Source organism: Hyperolius riggenbachi, chromosome 1 (assembly GCF_040937935.1).
Source record: "Hyperolius riggenbachi isolate aHypRig1 chromosome 1, aHypRig1.pri, whole genome shotgun sequence".
NCBI lineage: Eukaryota > Metazoa > Chordata > Amphibia > Anura > Hyperoliidae > Hyperolius > Hyperolius riggenbachi.
In genome coordinates, this window is record NC_090646.1 from 446,297,001 (window position 1) to 446,316,749 (window position 19,749).

Here is a 19,749-nt window from a genome sequence, read left to right on the forward strand (position 1 = left end):
TTAGCAGGGGCACACATGCCCTTGCTAGCTATGAGGTCTAAAGCGAGCTCTATTCTCGCTTCAGACTCTCTTTAAGGGGGGTAAAGGCTGGGTCCTCAAGTGGTTAAACAAGGTGTGTATGATGATCTGCAGATCTCATAGACTATGAATGCATTTTGCAGGAACAGATCTTTTGCAGATACTGATCTTTTGAATGTCTACAGCATCTTTGTGTGCAGCATCTTGCAAAGATTTCTGTCTGATGGGGAGTTCAGCTCCATAGAATAGACTGTGTAGGTATGGCTCTCATACTACATGGAAGGGGTAAAATTGGTCTGTGATCTTTCATTTTCCAAAGCTATGGTCTGATGTGTGTATGAGCCTTAAGCCTTTTCTGAGCATTTGTGATTTGAAAAGCTCTTAAAATGCAGACATCAAACCAACAAACATTGATTCCGGTGATACCTTAAGTTCACACTTGCGTTTTTGTAAAAAACGGACCGGATGTCCGGACCGGACCAGTACGGTTCCGATCCGGATCCAGTCCGTTTGCATGCGTATTTCATCAGGTATGAATACAGCTGCGATCCGGATCTGTTTTTTTAAAGAGATAACACACTATATAAATTCCTGGGGTCTGGAAGGTCAGCAGAAGCGCTGGGGTCATTGTTGGAGAGAGCTTGACGTGTGCAGACCATCCTTGGGTACAGAGACTGCAGTTTGGACCATGGATCCAGTGGTTTTGTACACATTTTACCTGGGAATACTCTCCTTTTTGGTGTTCACCTATTACTATGTGGGGAGAAGGCGTACTCCTCGCAGGAGATGGTGGGTGCATCCTCTACTAGCCAGGAGGCAGAGGAAGGGAGAGTTCCAGACCCTCTACCGGGACCTGAGACGACACCCAGAGAAGTTCTACAGTTATACTCGAATGTCCATACCCCTGTAAGTATCCAGACCTAAACACACCATCCCTAAACACCCCACAACACCTCACCCCTGTATACCTAGCTAAACAACCCACCCTCACCCCCACACCCCTGTATACCTAGCTAAACACAACCCCCACCCTCCACAAAACATCCAAACCCCTAAACACACCTCCCCCATCCTCCACCCAACACCTTGTCCCACAGCAAACTTTACAGCTTCTTCCTTTCCATCTCCTGTCAGGTTTGATACCCTCTTGGAGATGGTGAAGGATGACCTACGGAACAAGGATACCACGTTCAGGAGAGCAGTCACACCACGAGAACAACTACTGATCACGCTGAGGTATGTGAAAACAATTATTTTTTTATTTAAAAAAAACAAAAAAAAAACTTTCCAACATGGAAACATTCTTCCAACATGGAAGACAAAATATAAATAACATTTCTATGATATAGCCTGGTCACTTGAAGGACAATAGTCGTGTGTAGAAAGACTCCCTTGGGCATGGCCTTCAAATCCTGGGATACAGGAAAGTCAACATGACATGGCAAGGCCTAGGTGTACTTTGAACCATGCCATGTCATGTTGTAAAAGGTTTCCTGCCTCACAGAATCAGAAGGTTATGTCCAAGGGAGTGGGGTTGTGCATAGGACAGGTCTTGGTCCATTGGGGCCTGCAAAAGAACAAAAAAAGTGATATATTGGCCCATAGGCCTACACGTGCTAATAGTGCAATATGGCCACCAAGGCCAACAAGTAAAATGTGCAATATTTCTCAAAAGACATGCAAATGGGCCACTAGGCCAACAACATAATCGTGGTGCTTTGAGGGGGACACTAGGCCCTATAAGGACATACAAAACCTAACCACTTGCATGCGGTCCTCTGAACCTTGGATGAAGGACACAGAGCAGGAAAAGGCTTGGCTCTTCCAAGCCCTGTCCAGGTCTCCTTCATCCAAGGTTCCAAGGGTCACTTGCAAGGGTGAGGAACAACAACAAGAGAGTGAGGAACAAGAACAACAAACGGGAGAGGTGCAGGGCATAGCTTGTGCAGAGGTGCAGGGCATAGCTGCCCTAAAGGCACTCTTGTGACCCAGGTATAGTGTCTTTGGGGGACACCAGGCCCTAAATGTAAATTCTTTAAAAACCTAACCACTTGCACGCGGTCCTCTGAACCTTGGATGAAGGAGACAGGGCAGGAAAAGGCTTGGCTCTTCCAAGACCTGTCCAGGTCTCCTTCGTCCAAGGTTCCAACAGTCACTTGCAAGGGTTAGGAACAACAAGAGAGTGAGGAACAAGACCAACAAACGGCAGAGGTGCAGGACATAACTTGTGCAGAGGTGCAGGGCATAGCTGCCCAAGGTGTCTTTCGGGGACACCAGGCCCTAAGTTTAAAGGACTTTAAAAACCAAAGTACTTGGACATGGTCATCGGAACCCCTCTGAACCTTTGTTGAATGAGATGGGGCAGGGAAAAGGTTTGGCTAAAGCCCTGTGCTGGTCTCCTTCCTCCAAAGTTCAGAGGGATTTAGAGGACCATGTCCAGGAACAAGAGGAAATTTGGTCAAATGTTAGGGTCTACAGCACTTGTTGGGAACATGGGAGGTGCTGCCTGGAACTCGGGACTGTCTTGGGTGCTGGTCGTGGAGGTGCTGGACCCTGACAGCAGCGGTGTGTATTGACTGCCTCTGAAGCCAGTGTACGATGGGGATGAAGATTGCCAGGGGGGCACCAATGCAGGTTGAGAATGTCTAAATGTTGGCGGTAGGATAAATGGCGTCTCCATGTGTTGTTTTAGAACATCAAGCAAACTTGAATGGCATGCCATCATGTTGTTGCTTGGCACCTTTTCTAAGAATGGTAGGAGAGACATGACTGTGTGGAATGCCAGGTGTGCCTGCAGTTTCAAAAGTTCACTACTTTGCTGATGCATCTGCTGCATCATCTGCTGCAGCTGTGCCACCGCTTGGTGATGTTCCGCACGCAGCTGGTCAAACTGTGCCCTGTGCACCTCGTGCATCAATTTGATTTCTTCCCGGTAGTGTCCATGCACAGATTGTAGCTCACTTTGAAGTGAATCGATGTGTCTCTTATACTGTTCGATTAAACGTCCCCTGTCCCCATCCTGCAGCTGCCTGGTGATTAGTGTCTCGTGGCTCTGTAGAATGCCGAGAAGTCCTGAGACAGCACCAGACATCTCAGCTTCGGTCTCCCTTCTGGTTGGAGGGTGGACGCCTCCCTGGGGGTAGCTTCATCACCCCGTCCTCTGCCTTGCGTAGGGGTTGCCCTGCGTGGCGGTTGTGCCCGAATGTCCTCTGCCGTTTGTTGTTCATCTTGGGTCGTAGGAGCTTGAGGAGCTTCAGCACTAGGAGCTTGGGCACTAGCTCCTGCCAACTCATCTTCCATGTCTTCCCCCAACTCCAGGTCAATCGGGTCAGTGTCTTGCACAAAAAGTAATGACGGCCTCCTCCTTCTTCTCTCTGGGACAAATGTGGCATCCCTCGTCTCATCATCATAGTCCTCCTCGCTGGTGTACGGTGCCTCTGCTTCCGCTTGCTCCCCAAAATTGTCTTGAGTCCTGTCGATGATAAAAACGATATATTGGTTTGCCAACCAACATCACATACAATGTGGCCTAAATTCACAGAGCTTTGTCATACATTTATCAAACACTTCATCAAACGACATGAGGTAAATTAGCAAACGTTTGAGAAAGTGTTCGATAAATGTTTGATAAAGCCCTGTGAATTGAGGCCTGTTTTGTCAATACATGATGAAAGTCAAGGTAGTTGTCTGTCAACATCATATACAATGCCTTCTCAGTTCATGGTCACAATAGTGGTACTTACTCTCTCTGTTCCACGCTTGCATTTAGGAACGTCAACTGTTGGGCAAATTGATAATCTTTGCGTTTGGACGCCCCACTGCCACTTCTTTCTGTCTCGGCTTTGCGACGCAGAAACTTAACGTAGGCATCCCAAATACTGCGCCAGCGTGTCTTGTACTTTTCACCTGCAAAGACATAAAAAATTGATTTTCATTATTTCTCTTGTAGGTACATCGCAACTGGACAAACGTATGCATCGCTGCATGTTACATTTCGCATTGGGAAGAGCACGGTGGCAGGCATCGTTGTGAGGACCTCAAGGATCATTTGGCGAAGACTGAGGGCCACATATATGCCAGTGCCAGACACCCAGAAATGGGAGGAGATCGCCGAGCGCTTCTGGACCCAGTGCAAATTTCCAAACTGTGTTGGCGCGCTGGACGGCAAACACATCCGGATTCAGAAACCCGTGGGGAGTGGCAGCCATTATTTTAACTATAAAAAATACTTTAGCATTGTGCTAATGGCAGTGGCCGATGCGGACTATAACTTTGTCTATGTGGATGTGGGGTCGTACGGAAGTTCCAATGACTCTGGAATCTTCCAGCGTACGGCCCTTTGCCAGCGGATGGAGCAAGGCAGACTGCATCTCCCTGGTGACAGACCATGGCCTGGGACAAGGGCACCGGCCTACCCCTATGTGTTTGTGGGGGACAAGGCCTTCGCCTTGTCCAGCCATGTGATGCGGCCGTACCCAGACAGGGGCCTTGATGCCAGGCAGCTCCACTTCAACGCTCGGTTGAGCCGAACTCGGAGAATGGTGGAATGCACATTTGGGATCCTGGTGTCAAAGTGGAGGGTGTTCCACATGCCGATGCTGTTGAAGCCAGACAACGCAGTCGACGTAGTGAAGGCAGCGTGCATCCTCCACAACTTTATGCGCCAGGAGGAAAAGGACACTCCGGAACCCCCAAATGTGCTTCCACTACTGCCGTTGAGGAGGTATGCCACCAGGCCAAGGGCAGTGTCCCTCCACAACAGGGACCTACTGAAAAACTATTTTCATACCCTGCCAGGATGACCCTGAATACTGTTTTGTTTTTACTGTAGTTTGTTAGTTTTTACCATTTGTTACTTTTTTACAGTTTACTTTAATATTTAGAAATTTTTTAAAATATGCAATAAAAATGTGGTTTACAATTTTCATTGGTCCATCTGGATGTTGTTTGCGCTCAGAGCATGCGTGTCTAGGCCACAGGATTGCACTTGGGGCCCAGACACACATGCTACAAGGGTGTGGCAGGGCCACAGTTGGCAGGGCAACAGGTGGGTAGGCCACAGCACAGGTGGGTAGGCCACGGCCCAGGTGGGTGGGACACAAGTGGGTAGGACACAGGTGGGTAGGCCACGGCACAGGTGGGTGGGACACAAGTGGGTAGGACACAGGTGGGTAGGCCACGGGCCAGGTGGGTGGGACACAAGTGGGTAGGACACAGGTGGGTAGGCCACGGCCCAGGTGGGTGGGACACAAGTGGGTAGGACACAGGTGGGTAGGCCACGGCACAGGTGGGTGGGACACAAGTGGGTAGGACACAGGTGGGTAGGCCACGGCCCAGGTGGGTGGGACACAAGTGGGTAGGACACAGGTGGGTAGGCCACGGCCCAGGTGGGTGGGACACAAGTGGGTAGGACACAGGTGGGTAGGCCACGGCACAGGTGGGTAGGCCACGGCACAGGTGGGTGGGACACGGCACAGGTGGAATACAGGTGGCAGGGCAACAGGTGGGTGGGCAACACGTGGGTGGGTGACACACATCAATAGCAAAAGTGGAATACATCACAATCAAACAAAACACATATAAAAAGCCACAAGCCCCCCAAAACAACACTTGTAGTCAACATACCCTCTGCCACTTGCTGTTTGCGGTTCAGGTGTTCGAACCCCTCCACGTACAACTTGGCTATATTCTGCCACAGCTTTCTGCATAGCCTCACGTTGCTGTGGTCTTTTCCCCCCTTGTCCCACAGGGCAGGTATCTGCTGCACCTGTAGAATCAGGTCCTACACTGTGTAGGGCCTCACCTCCACGTCCGACATACTGCCAAACAGCTCCAGCACAAAGTCACTGCTGCTCCACTCCAGAAACGCTGGGCCCATGTGTCCCCATCCAAAATGGCCGCTATTACCATAGAAAACGCATAGGAAGTGGGGTAGAACGTCCTGTTTTTATAGCCAGTGTGTTCTGTGCTTTCCGTTTCCCATTGGTTTCTATTGCCGGATGGTGCAGTCAGGCTCCGGTCCGGGTGCGTCGGCCTGATGATCTGGACCTAAAAAATAGAGCATGTTGGAAAAGTGTCCGGATCCGGTCCGGCTCCGGTCCGTACGGAACAGACGCGTGTGTACGGACGCATAGACTTTGCATTGCTATGCCGAACATCCCTTCCGTTTGTTCAGTATACGGTCCGGATCCGGCCCGGCGAATCCGGACAGAGAATGCTAATGTGAACCGGGCCTAACGCAGCCTTTCTCAACCTTTTTACCCCCGAGGAGCCCTGCAAATAACTTTTGGGTCTCAAGGAACCCCTGCAAACAATTTTTTTATCTTGAGGAACACCTGCATTTATTTTTCCAGAGGTATGGTCTTTAAAAGTAGTTGAGGCTGTTAATTTCACTTAGGCCTCTTTTCCACGAACTGTTGAGCTGTGTGCTCAGCAAGCAGTTGCCAGGCAGCAGTGAGCAGTTACCAGGCAGCGACAAGCAGTTACCAAGCAGCAGTCAGCAGTTGTGAGAGTTTGAGAGGCATTTCACTGCCTAGAAACAGTTCGTGGAAAAGAGGCTTTACTCCTATTACACTGCCACTCATTATACTGTGCTCATTATTATTCTGACCCCCAATTTAGTGTTTCTCTTTACAGTACCTCCTATTACAATGTGCTCTGTTATACTTCCCCCATGATGGGGGAAAATGATAAAGAACACCTGCAGAGTCCTTAAGGAACCCTGGTTGAGAAAGCCTGCCTTAACTTTTCAAAAGCTTGTAATAAACCATGTACAGTTAAGGCTCATACACACATCAGACTATAGTCTTTGGAAAATGAAAGATCACAGGCCAATCTTACCACCCTTCATGTAGTATGAGAGCCAAACCTTCACAGTCTTTTCTATGGAGCTGAACTCCCCATCAGAAAAAAATCTTTGCAAGATGCTGCACACACAGATGCTGTACAGACACAAAAGATCAGTATCTGCAAAAGATCTGTTCCTGCCAAAGATCCGTTCCTGCAAATTGCATTCATAGTCTATGAGATCTGCAGATCATCATACACACCTTGTTTAACTGACATTCATCTGCAGACAGGGCCGGATTTACAGCTCAGGAGCCTATAGGCACAAAAGTTTTGGCGCCCTAAACTCCGCCTCTCAGCACAGACCACACCCCCTTGTTATAGTCCCTTTTCTTATGAAATAAAACCACACAAGGAAATGCAGATATTTCTAAGACAAGTATAGAATACCAACAGTATGCACACATTGTCAATGACAGTATGAAGAACCAAAGGCCAATATTACCAACAAGCAACAGATAATACAAATCACAAGGAAATGATACCATTAACACAAAAAATGTGATGGTGTCTAATCACAGGCAGGATAGTGTCTAATCACAGGCAGGTAGTAATAAGTAGATTTTAGTGATAGGAAGGTGGCGGTCAGTAATATGGATGGTCAGTAAGTTTGCAGATTGAAAGTGGAGCAATCAAAATCAGCTGCAATGGCATTTGATTGGTCCAGTTTCAATCTGTTGTTGGAGGAGAGGTCAGTGACATTAGGGTACACCTGTAAACACTATTTTTTCACCTAACACCATCAACCAAAAATCAGTTCATCTAAAGGTGCCATACTCTATTTGATCTTGCGTGCTGATCAGCTTTTTGATCCGATAATTTTATCAGATCGAAGGAGAATCAGAATCTGTAGCGCAATGCAGTCAGCCCATCGGTTTCCGGTCAAAAGGATCGATCATGCTGGAATCATGCGATCATGCTGGAAAATCTTGGTTGCAGGGGCTCAATTTGCATGCACGGCGGTAATGACAAACGGCATTCGAAATATCCCGACAACCCACAGTCCTCTAAAATGTATATGCCCCCCTGTGCCAGTGTTGAAGGCTCACCTGTCATGCAGTCACAAATCCTGGCCTTCTCCAGTGCCCATTGTCACCTTTACCTGCCTGAAACCACATGCAGGATGTCATTACATGCTCCTGGTGTCACGTGGTACAGGCACGTGCAGTGATGCTAGTCAGCGGAAGCCAGGACTTGTGCTGCAATGTGATAGGTGACCCTTTAACACTGCACATGGGGGTGTGGGGGGACCATTTACACTAGGGGGGTGGCAGCAAGGTGATTTCCAATACATTTCATGCTGAAATCAATTGGAAATCTGTGTGCAGTGTGTGAGCAGGAAAAGATCAGATTCAATCAGAGAGGGATCTAAGGGACAATCTTACATAATTAGTCTGTACGGAAAAAGTATACACCACGTAAAAACAATTAAAAAAGTCACCAATGGTGCCAGGGCATGGAAATATATAAATATAGCAATTAGGTACATTTATACAGCATCTGGCAACTCCTTGCAAAGCTGAGCAGCTTTAATAATGAAAGTGAACAACACTGTCGAAAATGCCACTAGTACCATGAATTAAAAGTAGTCCCTACAAAAATTCTGCGTGGACGACAATTACCATACATAACAGACAGAAACCTTAAAAGATGCACAAAACATGTTATAAGGTGCACAAAACATGAACAAAACTGAGTGTACTAAACTTTGTAAACACCAGTGCAGCAATGAAGTAACTGAATATAGCCAAACAGCAGGAAGTAAGTGAATGAAGCAAGCATTGCCAGTGCTTACATGCAAAGAAGATGATTCCAAGGAACGCTATCAGGAAAGCTGTTGGCATTTAAAGAATGCAGTGGCAGTGCACAGTAAGAGGAGAGGAGACGAACGGCACGGAGCTCTAACACAGATACAGCATGTAACTGAGCACAAGCATCCACAAGCCAGAGAGAAGCTGTGATTCAGACTGCAGCGGCGCTGCGGCTGGGTTTGCGTCACTTCACATGAGGAGCGGCAGTCTTGTAGAGTAACAGTAGGCAAATCTGATCGCTGCAGTCACTGTCTGACCCGCAGCTTCTCTCTGGCTGGTGGATGCTTGTAATCACAGGCAGCATCTGCATTAGAACTCTCTGCTGATCACCTCGGTCCCCTCTCCTCCACGTGGCGCACATGGTACTCACACACCACTCGGCACTTCCCCCTTCTGCTCCGCTTCCTTGCCCTCCGCTTCAGCTCCTCCTACATCCTGAAGCAGGCCTGAAGCGGGCGGATGCCAAGACAGGACTGCAGATGCGATCGCTCCTTCACTGGCATGGTCGGGGCGGATGTCCTGCAGAGCGGGACGGCCAGTGACATCAGCGGCATGTACACAGCTGCTACTCTCCCGCCCCTGATCACATGGCGCCTGTAGGCACGTGCCTACAGTGCCTAGTGGTAAATCCGGCCCTGTCTGCAGATCAGACAATCATCTGCAGATCTGAAAATCCATCCTGGTGGATCTGATCTGCAGATGAATGTCTGTTAAACAAGGTGTGTATGAGGATCTGCAGATATCATAGACTATGAATGCATTTTGCAGGAACAGATCTTTTGCAGGAACAGATCTTTTGCAGATAGTGATCTTTTGAATGTGTACAGCATCTTTGTGTGCAGCATCTTGCAAATATTTCTGTCTGATGGGGAGTTCAGCTCCATAGAATAGACTGTGTAGGTATGGCTCTCATACTACATGGAAGGGGGTAAAATTGGTCTGTGATCTTTCATTTTCCAAAGACTATGGTCTGATGTGTGTATGAGCCTTTAGTCTTTAAAGGAATCATCAGGCAAAAAAAAAAATTGAGTTTCACTTACCTGGGGCTTCTACCAGCCCCATGCAGCCATCCTGTGCCCTCATAGTCGCTCACTGCTGCTCCAGTCCCCTGCTGGCAGCTAGTTTCGTGTTTGCCGACCTCGAGGTCAGAGTACATTTTTACGCATTCCCGCTGGTGCAGGAACATTAACACATACATTTTTACACGTTGGTGGTGCGATGCTGTTCCTGCACCAGCAGAAATGCGTAAAAATGTCCTCTGACCCCGAGGTCGGCAAAAACAAAACTAGCTGACGGAGGGGGACCAGAGCAGCAGTGAGTGACTATGACAGCACAGGATGGCTGCATGGGGCTGGTAGAAGCCCCAAGTAAGTGAAACTCAATTTTTTTTTGCCTGACGATTCCTTTAAAGGTATTACCGGAATCAACGTTTGTTGGTTTGATGTCTGCATTTCTGCTCCTCGACTAACACCGGACCATACTTAACTTGAAAAGCTCTTGCTATCCCACTTGAGGAATGTGATTATTTTAAAAGTTACCTGTAGGATTGTATTAGCAAAAGCTTTTCAAATCTCTAGCGCTTAGAAAGTACTGCTAGTGGGTTCCAGGCCTCAGGGCTAGTTCACACCACAAGAGCTTTTTCTAAGCACTTGTGATTTTAAAAGCTCTTGCTAATGTAATGCTGTGTATGTGTTTACACTGGAGCCATGTGATTTTGTAAAAATCCACCATAGCATTCCTTTAGCAAGAGCTTTTCAAATAACTAGCGCTGAAAAAGATCTTGCAGTGTGAATCTGCCCTATGGGCTCAAACCCACTAGAAGCAATTTTGTAAGTGCTAGTGGTTTGAAAAACTCTTGCTAATGCAATGCTATGGGTGTTTTTAATAAAATCACATCACTCAGGCTAGGTTCACAGTGGTCAGTTGCAGAATGCATGCGTTAAAATGTGTGTGAACTGCAACAAAGACTGGACATAGACTTTAATGCAAATCCTGCATACAGCTAGTTAGGATAAGGCGATCCGTTACTGTGAACGGCCTATAAAATTGTATGGGCAATAAGTTAACATACAGAATTATTCTGCAACGTAACTGACCACTGTGAATAGGGCCTCAAGTGGGATCACACCCATAGCATTATATTAGCTAGAGCTTTTCAAATCAAGTGCATAGAAATAGCTTAGTAACATACTGCTAGTGGGCTGTAGGCCTTAGTGGCTGCAGCAGTAGGAACCTGACAATGGAAGAGGTAAGCCCAAGCACTACTAGTATACTGATCTGTGGGTCTGTAAGTCCGTGTTCCCATGATAAGTTGCCAGCGCTCGTGCTTGCATTTTGCGGTTTTGTGCATGATTTTTTTTAGTGCCTCCCAGTGCTTACCTGCGCATTAGCAATTTTTTTGTAAAGCGCTTTTTTAAGCACTTTTGCAGAGCGATTTGTTTTTTCACTTCCTGACGTCAGTCAGAAAATGAACTCTTTGACCCGTAAAAGAATAAATACAATGCATATATTTTACTGTTAGGAAGTTAGTGATCAATAAACACTAGTGGTAGGAACACATCGGTAAATTCTAATGGTTAGTTTATCGCTTGTTTGGCAGTTAAGCAGTGAGTGTTGACATGTATGAATGCTCTGCAATCAAGGATAAAAAAAGGGGAATGAGACCATGACCATTAACAAATAGTATTTATTCATTTTAAAATGAATATTACAATATTTTCTATGTATTGGTGTTTTTATATTTACTTTTAACTTTTTGGCCTCTATTCATAAAACATTTGGGAGAAAAAAAATTGTGGAGGGAAAATACCACATCAGTATTTTAGACTTCTGGGTGGTCATTCATAAAAATGTTTCCAGCTGCGATAGCAGTGCGGAGATTTCCCGCTGTAGGCTGGCGGAAACACAGAAGCTGGCAGAGTCCCTCCGATCGCTGCTCTCTCTGCTGCTGCTTGGGAGGTCTGTCCCATTCACTTGCATGTATTCCACACGCTTCTCGCTACATCCAAAGAAACGGTATTTCCCGTCCGCATACCTCTTCCTCTAATCTTTATGAATGGACATTTTGTTACTTTTTCTAGGTAAATCTAGAAAATCACTGCACAAGGCGGAAATTTATCGCTGTGCTGGGGAATTGTAACTTTTCATGCGGAAACAGCTTTTATGAATGCACACTTTGCTAAATGGTCAGGAAAGTCAGCTGTTTTGAGCGGTAAAGTTTTATGAATAGAGGCCTTTGTGTGAATGGGTAAGGGATGCTGGTGTACCTCTATTTTCTTTCCAAATCCCTCAGGTGTGTTGGATATCTGGAAGCCCTATTATAAAAAGGAGCTTCAAGATTTCACCATGAGGCCTCTTTTCCACAGACTGTTGATAGGCAGTGAAATGCCTCTCAAACTCTCAGGCCTGGTGCACACCAGATGAGTTTTTCTGAGCGTTTTGAGTTTTTGAAACCTCCTGCTAATGTTATCCTATGTGCCTATGCACACTGCAGCGATAAGGTTTTGTAAAAAAACAAAAACCCCATAGCATTACATTGGGAAGAGCTTTTGAGACCTCTAGCGTTTGGGGAGCTTTTCTGGTGCGTCTTAGCCCTCACAACTGTTCACTGCTGCCTGGTAACTGTTTGTTGCTGGCTGGTAACTGCTCGCTGCTGCCTGGTAACTGCTTGCTGAGCACACAGCTCAGCAGTCCGTGGAAAAGAGGCCTAAATCACCCTCTGTAGTCTATCTCCACTTCCCTGAGTATTAGGTAAGGATTCAATCCTTTTAGTTGATATAGAAAAAGGGGCTTTGCAAGAAAGGGGAAAGAGTTATGTCCACTTCTTGTACACCCATTTATGTCATAAAATGTGCAATTTATCTTGAGTACCCTTTCAAACATATATATTTGCTCCATGTACCCCATAATAGTGTACAAGTGCATGACAAACACTGCTTGATGTTTAAATTAACCACTTCCGGGCCATGCTAAATGAAATCTACGCCCCCTTTGGGACCTGTTATCCCTGCGAAGATGTAGATTTTAATTGGTGCGCCACACGAACCCACCTCTACCGCTATTCTCGATGCTCTCCCGACGATGCAGCCACTTGCCCTGCCATCACTATGATATCACATTGGCTCACAGTGATCATAGGTGTAGGAGCCAATGAAATTGGCTCCTGACCGGCTGATGGAGCTCTGTTGTCATAGCAACGGCAAAGCGAGTGGGCTTCAGCGACGGACAAGCGGCATGAATGGCTAGAGCGACGAGTCCGTGCAGCATGACGTTGGTAAGGCCCATTTTTGGTACCAACAGTCTCTGGTACATAAGGAGCCAGAGACTGCTGGCACTGAAGGGGTTAATTAGACATAGTTGTTGAGGTTTGTTTATGTTAATTTTTATCTTACCACTTCCTATAATGGATTGACTATAACAACTTCAAGCGTCCCCTGAGCCCAACTAAAATACCCCCAAGAGCACACACAATATGTGTTCAGAACCTAGGCCATAGAGTACTGGTTGTGACAATAAACACAATTTTACACATGCTAGATGGTTCTTAGCCAAAGCGGGTGGCCGGGGACACCGAGAATCTAAAAAGTGTATAGCGGCGCCTGACTCTCCTTGATGCGTTACCAAGAGATCCCAAGTGCTGAATCATCTCACCCGGGTGCAGGTCAAGGGCACAGTTCTCTTCCTCACCTCTTCCACTCCCTCGTGCAAAATGTGTCATCCCATCTCTGCCTTCCATAGCAACCCTGCAATTTCCTTCCCTGCAATTTCAATTTTCTGCAAAATGAATGTTATGGAGCGCGTGTGTTACGATCAGGCAGGTATTCTGGGCACACTTGCAGCGCATTTGCAATTTCCTACAAGAAGAAAAAAAATCACTAGAAGAATTTAAAAATGGGAGATCACAAAAATGTGCCTGGTGCCATGTTTGCTATGTGATTTTATTACACTCCTATTGATTTAATGCAAACGCAAAAAAGAAAAAAAAGATGCTCCATGTTTGCATTTGTGTGACAATATAAAAACAAGGGCACTACGAATATTATATTAATCATGGTGCCCTTACGACTGGAAAACACATGTGCTTCAATGATCTAATCAGAGCACAAGCAGTGTTAATGGGCCCTTAACCTCTTGAGGACTGCAGGGCTAAACCCCCCTAGTGACCAGGCAATTTTTAGTTTAAAAGGCCACTGCAGCTTTAAGGCCAAGCTGCAGGGCCGCACAACATAGCACACGAGTGATTCCCCCCCCCCCTTTTCTCCCCACCAACAGAGCTCTCTGTTGGTGGGGTCTGATCGCTCCCCCCATGTTTATTTATTTTTTAATAAATATTTGTGTTGCTGTTTTTTAAAAAAAAAAAAAACCTTCTTCCTTTAAATCCCTTCCCTCCCTCGCTCCCTCCCTCCCCACAGCCGGCCAATTACGGCGATCGGCTGTCATAGGCTTCTGCCTATGAGAGCCGATCGCTCTCTTGTCCCCCAGTGGGACAGCCGTGTCACACGGCTGTCCCCAGTGCAGCGCTGCTGCTGATCGCAGCGCTGCACAGACTCCGTCTAACAGTCTCCGAGACTGAAGGCGGGGCGGAGCTCCGCCCCCCAAGCAGGAGATGCTGCAAAACAGAGCCCCAGGACTTTACACCAATTGGCGTTAGGCGGTCCTGGGGCTGCCGCCGCGGCCACGCCTACTGGCGTGACGCGGTCGGCAAGAGGTTAAGGCAGAACGCATGGAATGCACTTCATGGTGCTTTAAAGCACAGACTGTACAGTAGAACCCATTGGGAAATGTGTGTCCAGCAATAAAATATTCCCAGGCACGTTACATCGTAACACATGGGAACGCACAGCTGTAATGTAACGATTGGTGTCAGCACACAGAGAGTATCTGATTATTGATGATCTGCAGTATCACCAACAATACAAATGTATACATGATTATGGATGATCTGCAGAATCACCAATAATACAAGTATGACTAACCTCTGGACACCTAATGAAGTGTAAGTGCTTGGAGCAACTGTAGGCTATCTCCCGTGGAGCGGGAGACACAAATACTGCTGCAGCCAGTGACCACCTGAGCAGAAGGTGGCCTCTGGCCGTGCAGGAACTATCTCTTAAAGAGATAATCTTGCAGCCAGTGATTCCCTGATGGACTGGAAATCAGACTGTACTGCAGCCAAGGATTCCCAGATGGATTGGGAATCAGACTGTACTGCAGCCAGTGGACTCCTATGGGGTAGAGGCCACTGGCTGGACTGCAGGAAGGACTCTCTGAGGAGCAGGAGGTCATTGCAGCTAACTGACACCTGGTGGATTAGTGTCACGGGTAGTACAGACAGACTGATCACTCGAGGGATGAGTGACAGTCAGAAGGGTCAGACAGGCCAGGTCGGCAACACACGAGCAGATAAGGTACAGAGACAGAAGGCTGATTCGGTAACCGGGTACAGGCAAGGTTGGCAACTGGTAGACAGATAGGCAGAGGTACCGAATCAGAAAGCAAGAGAGAGGTCAACAGAGCCAGAGGTCATAACAGATATCAAAACGCACAATCCTAGTCTAAGGTGTGAGGTCCTTGGTCTCGACACCCGGGAACTAGTCTAAAGAGTAACACAGTGTCCTATACTAGGGTGTGAGGTCCTTGGTCTCAACACCCGGGAACTGGTCTAAAGTATAACACAGTAATGACACAGTAATCCTATGCTTGGGTGTGAGGTCCTTGGTCTCAACACCCTGGAACTGGTCTAAAGTATAACACAGCAATGACACAGTAATCCTAAACTTGGGTGTGAGGTCCTTGGTCTCAACACCCTGGAACTTGTCTAAAGTATAACACAGTAATGACACAGTAATCCTATGCTTGGGTGTGAGGTCATTGGTCTCAACACCCTGGAACTGGTCTAAAGTATAACACAGTAATGACACAGTAATCCTATGCTTGGGTGTGAGGTCCTTGATCTCAACACCCTGGAACTGGTCTAAAGTATAACATAGTAATGACACAGTAACATCAAGAGCGGAATCTGGCTAAGTGTGAATTCCCAGTTCCAACTGGTTCTAACACACTGTAGGATCTGAGTGAGGTCTGAGTGCTCACACGTACGTATTCGCAACGGCAGACAACATGCAACTGATAAGCAAGTTCTATAAGTACCCAGAGCTCTCACCAGCCCCGCCCCAGCCACTCAGCCAATCCGGAGCACATCCGGAGTCAGCTGACCGGCCAGATCAACTGACTCCCCTTTTACTGACATATATTCCTGTCGCCTGGCCCGCGCGCGCGTAGCTCTCCACCTGTGTGCACTAGAAGGACCAGGCGAACAAGCAGCATGTAGCCGTGCGGCAGAGACTGCCGGCTGGAACACGGAGATAGCCGCTCTGCCGCTTGTCTACACGGCGGCATCTCCGCTATTCATTACAGTACCCCCCCCCCCGAGGAGTGGACTCCGAACACTTCCCACTCGGCCTCTCTCAGGGTGCAAGTCATGACACTCTTTCTTTAATACTTCCGCATGCATGCGACAATCCGGCACCCCAGTTCTCTCCTCCAGACCATACCCCTTCCAGTGGACCAGACCCTGCACAGAATTTTGCACTAAGCGAGAATCTAGAATGTTCTCGAAGTCATACTCAAGTTGGTCGTCAACTATCACAGGGGGGGGGGGGGAGAGATACCCATGTGCACTGCCGGCCTCAACAGAGACACATGGAATGATCTCACACCTCTCATGCTGGCTGGGAGATCAATCGCATAAGTGACGTTGTTAATCTTTCTGACCACTGGATATGGTCCTACAAATCTAGGTCCCCGTTTAGGTGACGGTTGTCTCAACGCCAAATGTCGAGTAGACACCCAAACCATGTCCCCCGGGGAAAACCTCCACTCTACAGACCGTCTCCTATCTGCCTGTTTTTTCTGAGTCCGAGGTTTATTTGGCATCGGTAGGGGTTGCAATGTACCCACTGGCGCCTGACGAGATGGCTTACCTTCTGGAACATCTCGTTGGTAAGGGCCCAGCGAAAGCCACCCAGTCCTCCCAGGTCTCAGTAGCTGCCAAGACCACCTTCTGAGGTAGAATGGTCTTAGGCTCAAAACACCTAGATAGAGCGTCTGTTTTGATATTTTTACCACCTGGTATATGCGTAACAGGAGACCGGGCAGGACAGAACCCGTCAGCAAATTCCGCACACTGCACTGCCACTCCTCCGACCTGTATCTTGGTAGCACAAACAGCAACTCTCCCCAAACAATGCTGATGACAATGGGCTGACCATCTCTGCAGTTGACCTGAAGCCCAGTCAATCTGAGGAGAGTGGAGTTGCAACCAGGGCATACCAAGAACAACGGTAGAGGTTACCATTGGCAGAACCAGGAACTGTAATTTCTCTTTATGTAATACCCCTAAACTATACAACAACAAGGGGGTTTGGAAAAGAGGTTGACTACTCTGCAACGGAGAGTCATCTACTGCAGTGACCAGAATCTGCTGGTCTAGTGGGAATAATGGAATCCCCAATTTCTTTACGAAATCATAATCTATGAAATTAGCCGCAGAACCGGAGTCAACAAAGGCTTCTGCGGAACTGGTCTGACCGTCCCATGTAATAGAGCAGGGAAGGAGCAGACGATTATTGTTTAGATGTAAAGACCGCTCGCCTATGGTATGACCTCTGACTACCCCTAGGCGGCAGTATTCTCCTGACTTTGTAGGATAATTCTGGACAACCTTGCCCTCCTCAGTACCATATCGATCAGGTTTTTTCTGACCTTCTGTGACTCTTTTTCACTTGTCTCAGCCCCGAGTATCCGATTTGCATCGGCTCGTCTGGGGGTGACGAAGGGAGAGAAGAGTCGTATGAGACAGACCTTATAGCATTCCTACCACAAATCTGTTTCTGGTAGCGCAAGCGGCAATCTATCTGCACGGCCAAAGAAATTGCCTCGTCGACAGATTTGGGTTCAGGATGTCCTATCATCACATCATGGATTGCATCCGACAATCCTGCCAAAAAACAGTCTAATAATGCATATGCTCCCCATCTAGCTGACACAGCCCACTTCCTAAACTCAGGGGCGTAATCCTCAACCGATTTACGACCCTGCCTGAGCATCTTGAGTTTCTTTTCAGCAGTGGAAGCAATATCCGGATCATCATATATAATGGCCATGGCCTTAAAAAATTCCTGAACTGATGATAACGCCTCATGCTCTGCATGCAGGTTGTATGCCCATGTTTGGGAATCACCTGACAACAGGGTCCTTATGAATGTTACCCTTTGAGACTCAGTTCCTGACGAAGTAGGCCTCAACTCAAAATAAGACAGTACTCGATTTCTGAAATTCTGAAAGTCAGATCTATGGCCAGAAAAATTTTTAGGTACGGACATGCGGATGTCCGTGACTGGAGGGGATCGCACTGTATTTATAGTTAATTGAAGTTCCTGAATAGCCCCAAATAGCTGATTGATCTGAGTCTATTGGTTCATAATCACCCCTGAAAGATTGTTTACCGCGGTGGTCAGGACTTCAACATGACTATGCAGTGCATCCATAATGTATTTGGTCTGGCGTTCTGTAACGATTGGTGTCAGCACACAGAGAGTATCTGATTATTGATGATCTGCAGTATCACCAACAATACAGATGTATACCTGATTATGGATGATCTGCAGAATCACCAATAATACAAGTATGACTAACCTCTGGACACCTAATGAAGTGTAAGTGCTTAGAGCAACTGTAGGCTATCTCCCGTGGAGCGGAAGACACAGATACTGCTGCATCCAGTGACCACCTGAGGAGCAGGTGGCCTCTGGCCGTGCAGGAACTATCTCTTAAAGAGATAATCTTGCAGCCAGTGATTCCCTGATGGACTGGAAATCAGACTGTACTGCAGCCAAGGATTCCCAGATGGATTGGGAATCAGACTGTACTGCAGCCAGTGGACTCCTATGGGGTAGAGGCCACTGGCTGGACTGCAGGAAGGACTTTCTGAGGAGCAGGAGGTCCTTGCAGCTAACTGACACCTGGTGGATTAGTGTCACGGGTAGTACAGACAGACTGATCACTCGAGGGATGAGTGACAGTCAGAAGGGTCAGACAGGCCAGGTCGGCAACACACGAGTAGATAAGGTACAGAGACAGAAGGCTGATTTGGTAACCGGGTACAGGCAAGGTTGGCAACTGGTAGACAGATAGGCAGAGGTACGGAATCAGAAAGCAAGAGAGAGGTCAACAGAGCCAGAGGTCATAACAGATATCAAAACGCACAATCCTAGTCTAAGGTGTGAGGTCCTTGGTCTCGACACCCGGGAACTAGTCTAAAGAGTAACACAGTATCCTATACTAGGGTGTGAGGTCCTTGGTCTCAACACCCGGGAACTGGTCTAAAGTGTAACACAGTAATGACACAGTAATCCTATGCTTGGGTGTAAGGTCCTTGGTCTCAACACCCTGGAACTGGTCTAAAGTATAACACAGCAATGACACAGTAATCCTAAACTTGGGTGTGAGGTCCTTGGCCTCAACACCCTGGAACTTGTCTAAAGTATAACACAGTAATGACACAGTAATCCTATGCTTGGGTTTGAGGTCCTTGGTCTCAACACCCTGGAACTGGTCTAAAGTATAACACAGTAATGACACAGTAATCCTATGCTTGGGTGTGAGGTCCTTGGTCTCAACACCCTGGAACTGGTCTAAAGTATAACATAGTAATGACACAGTAACATCAAGAGCGGAATCTGGCTAAGTGTGAATTCCCAGTTCCAACTGGTTCTAACACACTGTAGGATCTGACTGACGTCTGAATGCTCACACGTAAGTATTCGCAACGGCAGACAACCTGCAACTGACAAGCAAGTCCTATAAGTACCCAGAGCTCTCACCAGTTCTGCCCCAGCCACTCAGCCAATCCGGAGCACATCCAGAGTCAGCTGACCGGCCAGATCAGCTGACTCCCCTTCTACTGACATAAAGGTCCTGTCGCCTGGCCCGCGCGCGTAGCTCTCCTAACTGTGTGCACTAGAAGGACCAGGCGAACCAGCAGCATGTAGCCCTGCGGCAGTGGCCGCTGGCT

The 19,749-nt window shown here is 47.5% G+C and overlaps 1 protein-coding gene across 1 annotated transcript in view; it reads left to right on the forward strand.

The window, feature by feature from the left end:
- The first annotated feature begins 362 nt into the window (after positions 1-362).
- The window catches only part of LOC137524043 (uncharacterized), a 61,521-nt gene continuing 42,134 nt past the window's right edge, over positions 363-19,749 (forward strand). The window contains exons 1-3 of the mRNA XM_068243509.1: positions 363-924; positions 1,153-1,254; positions 3,968-4,741. Coding sequence (XP_068099610.1) covers positions 533-924; positions 1,153-1,254; positions 3,968-4,741 — 1,268 coding nt within the window. The 5' untranslated portion in view covers positions 363-532. The remainder of the gene's footprint in view (positions 925-1,152; positions 1,255-3,967; positions 4,742-19,749) is intronic.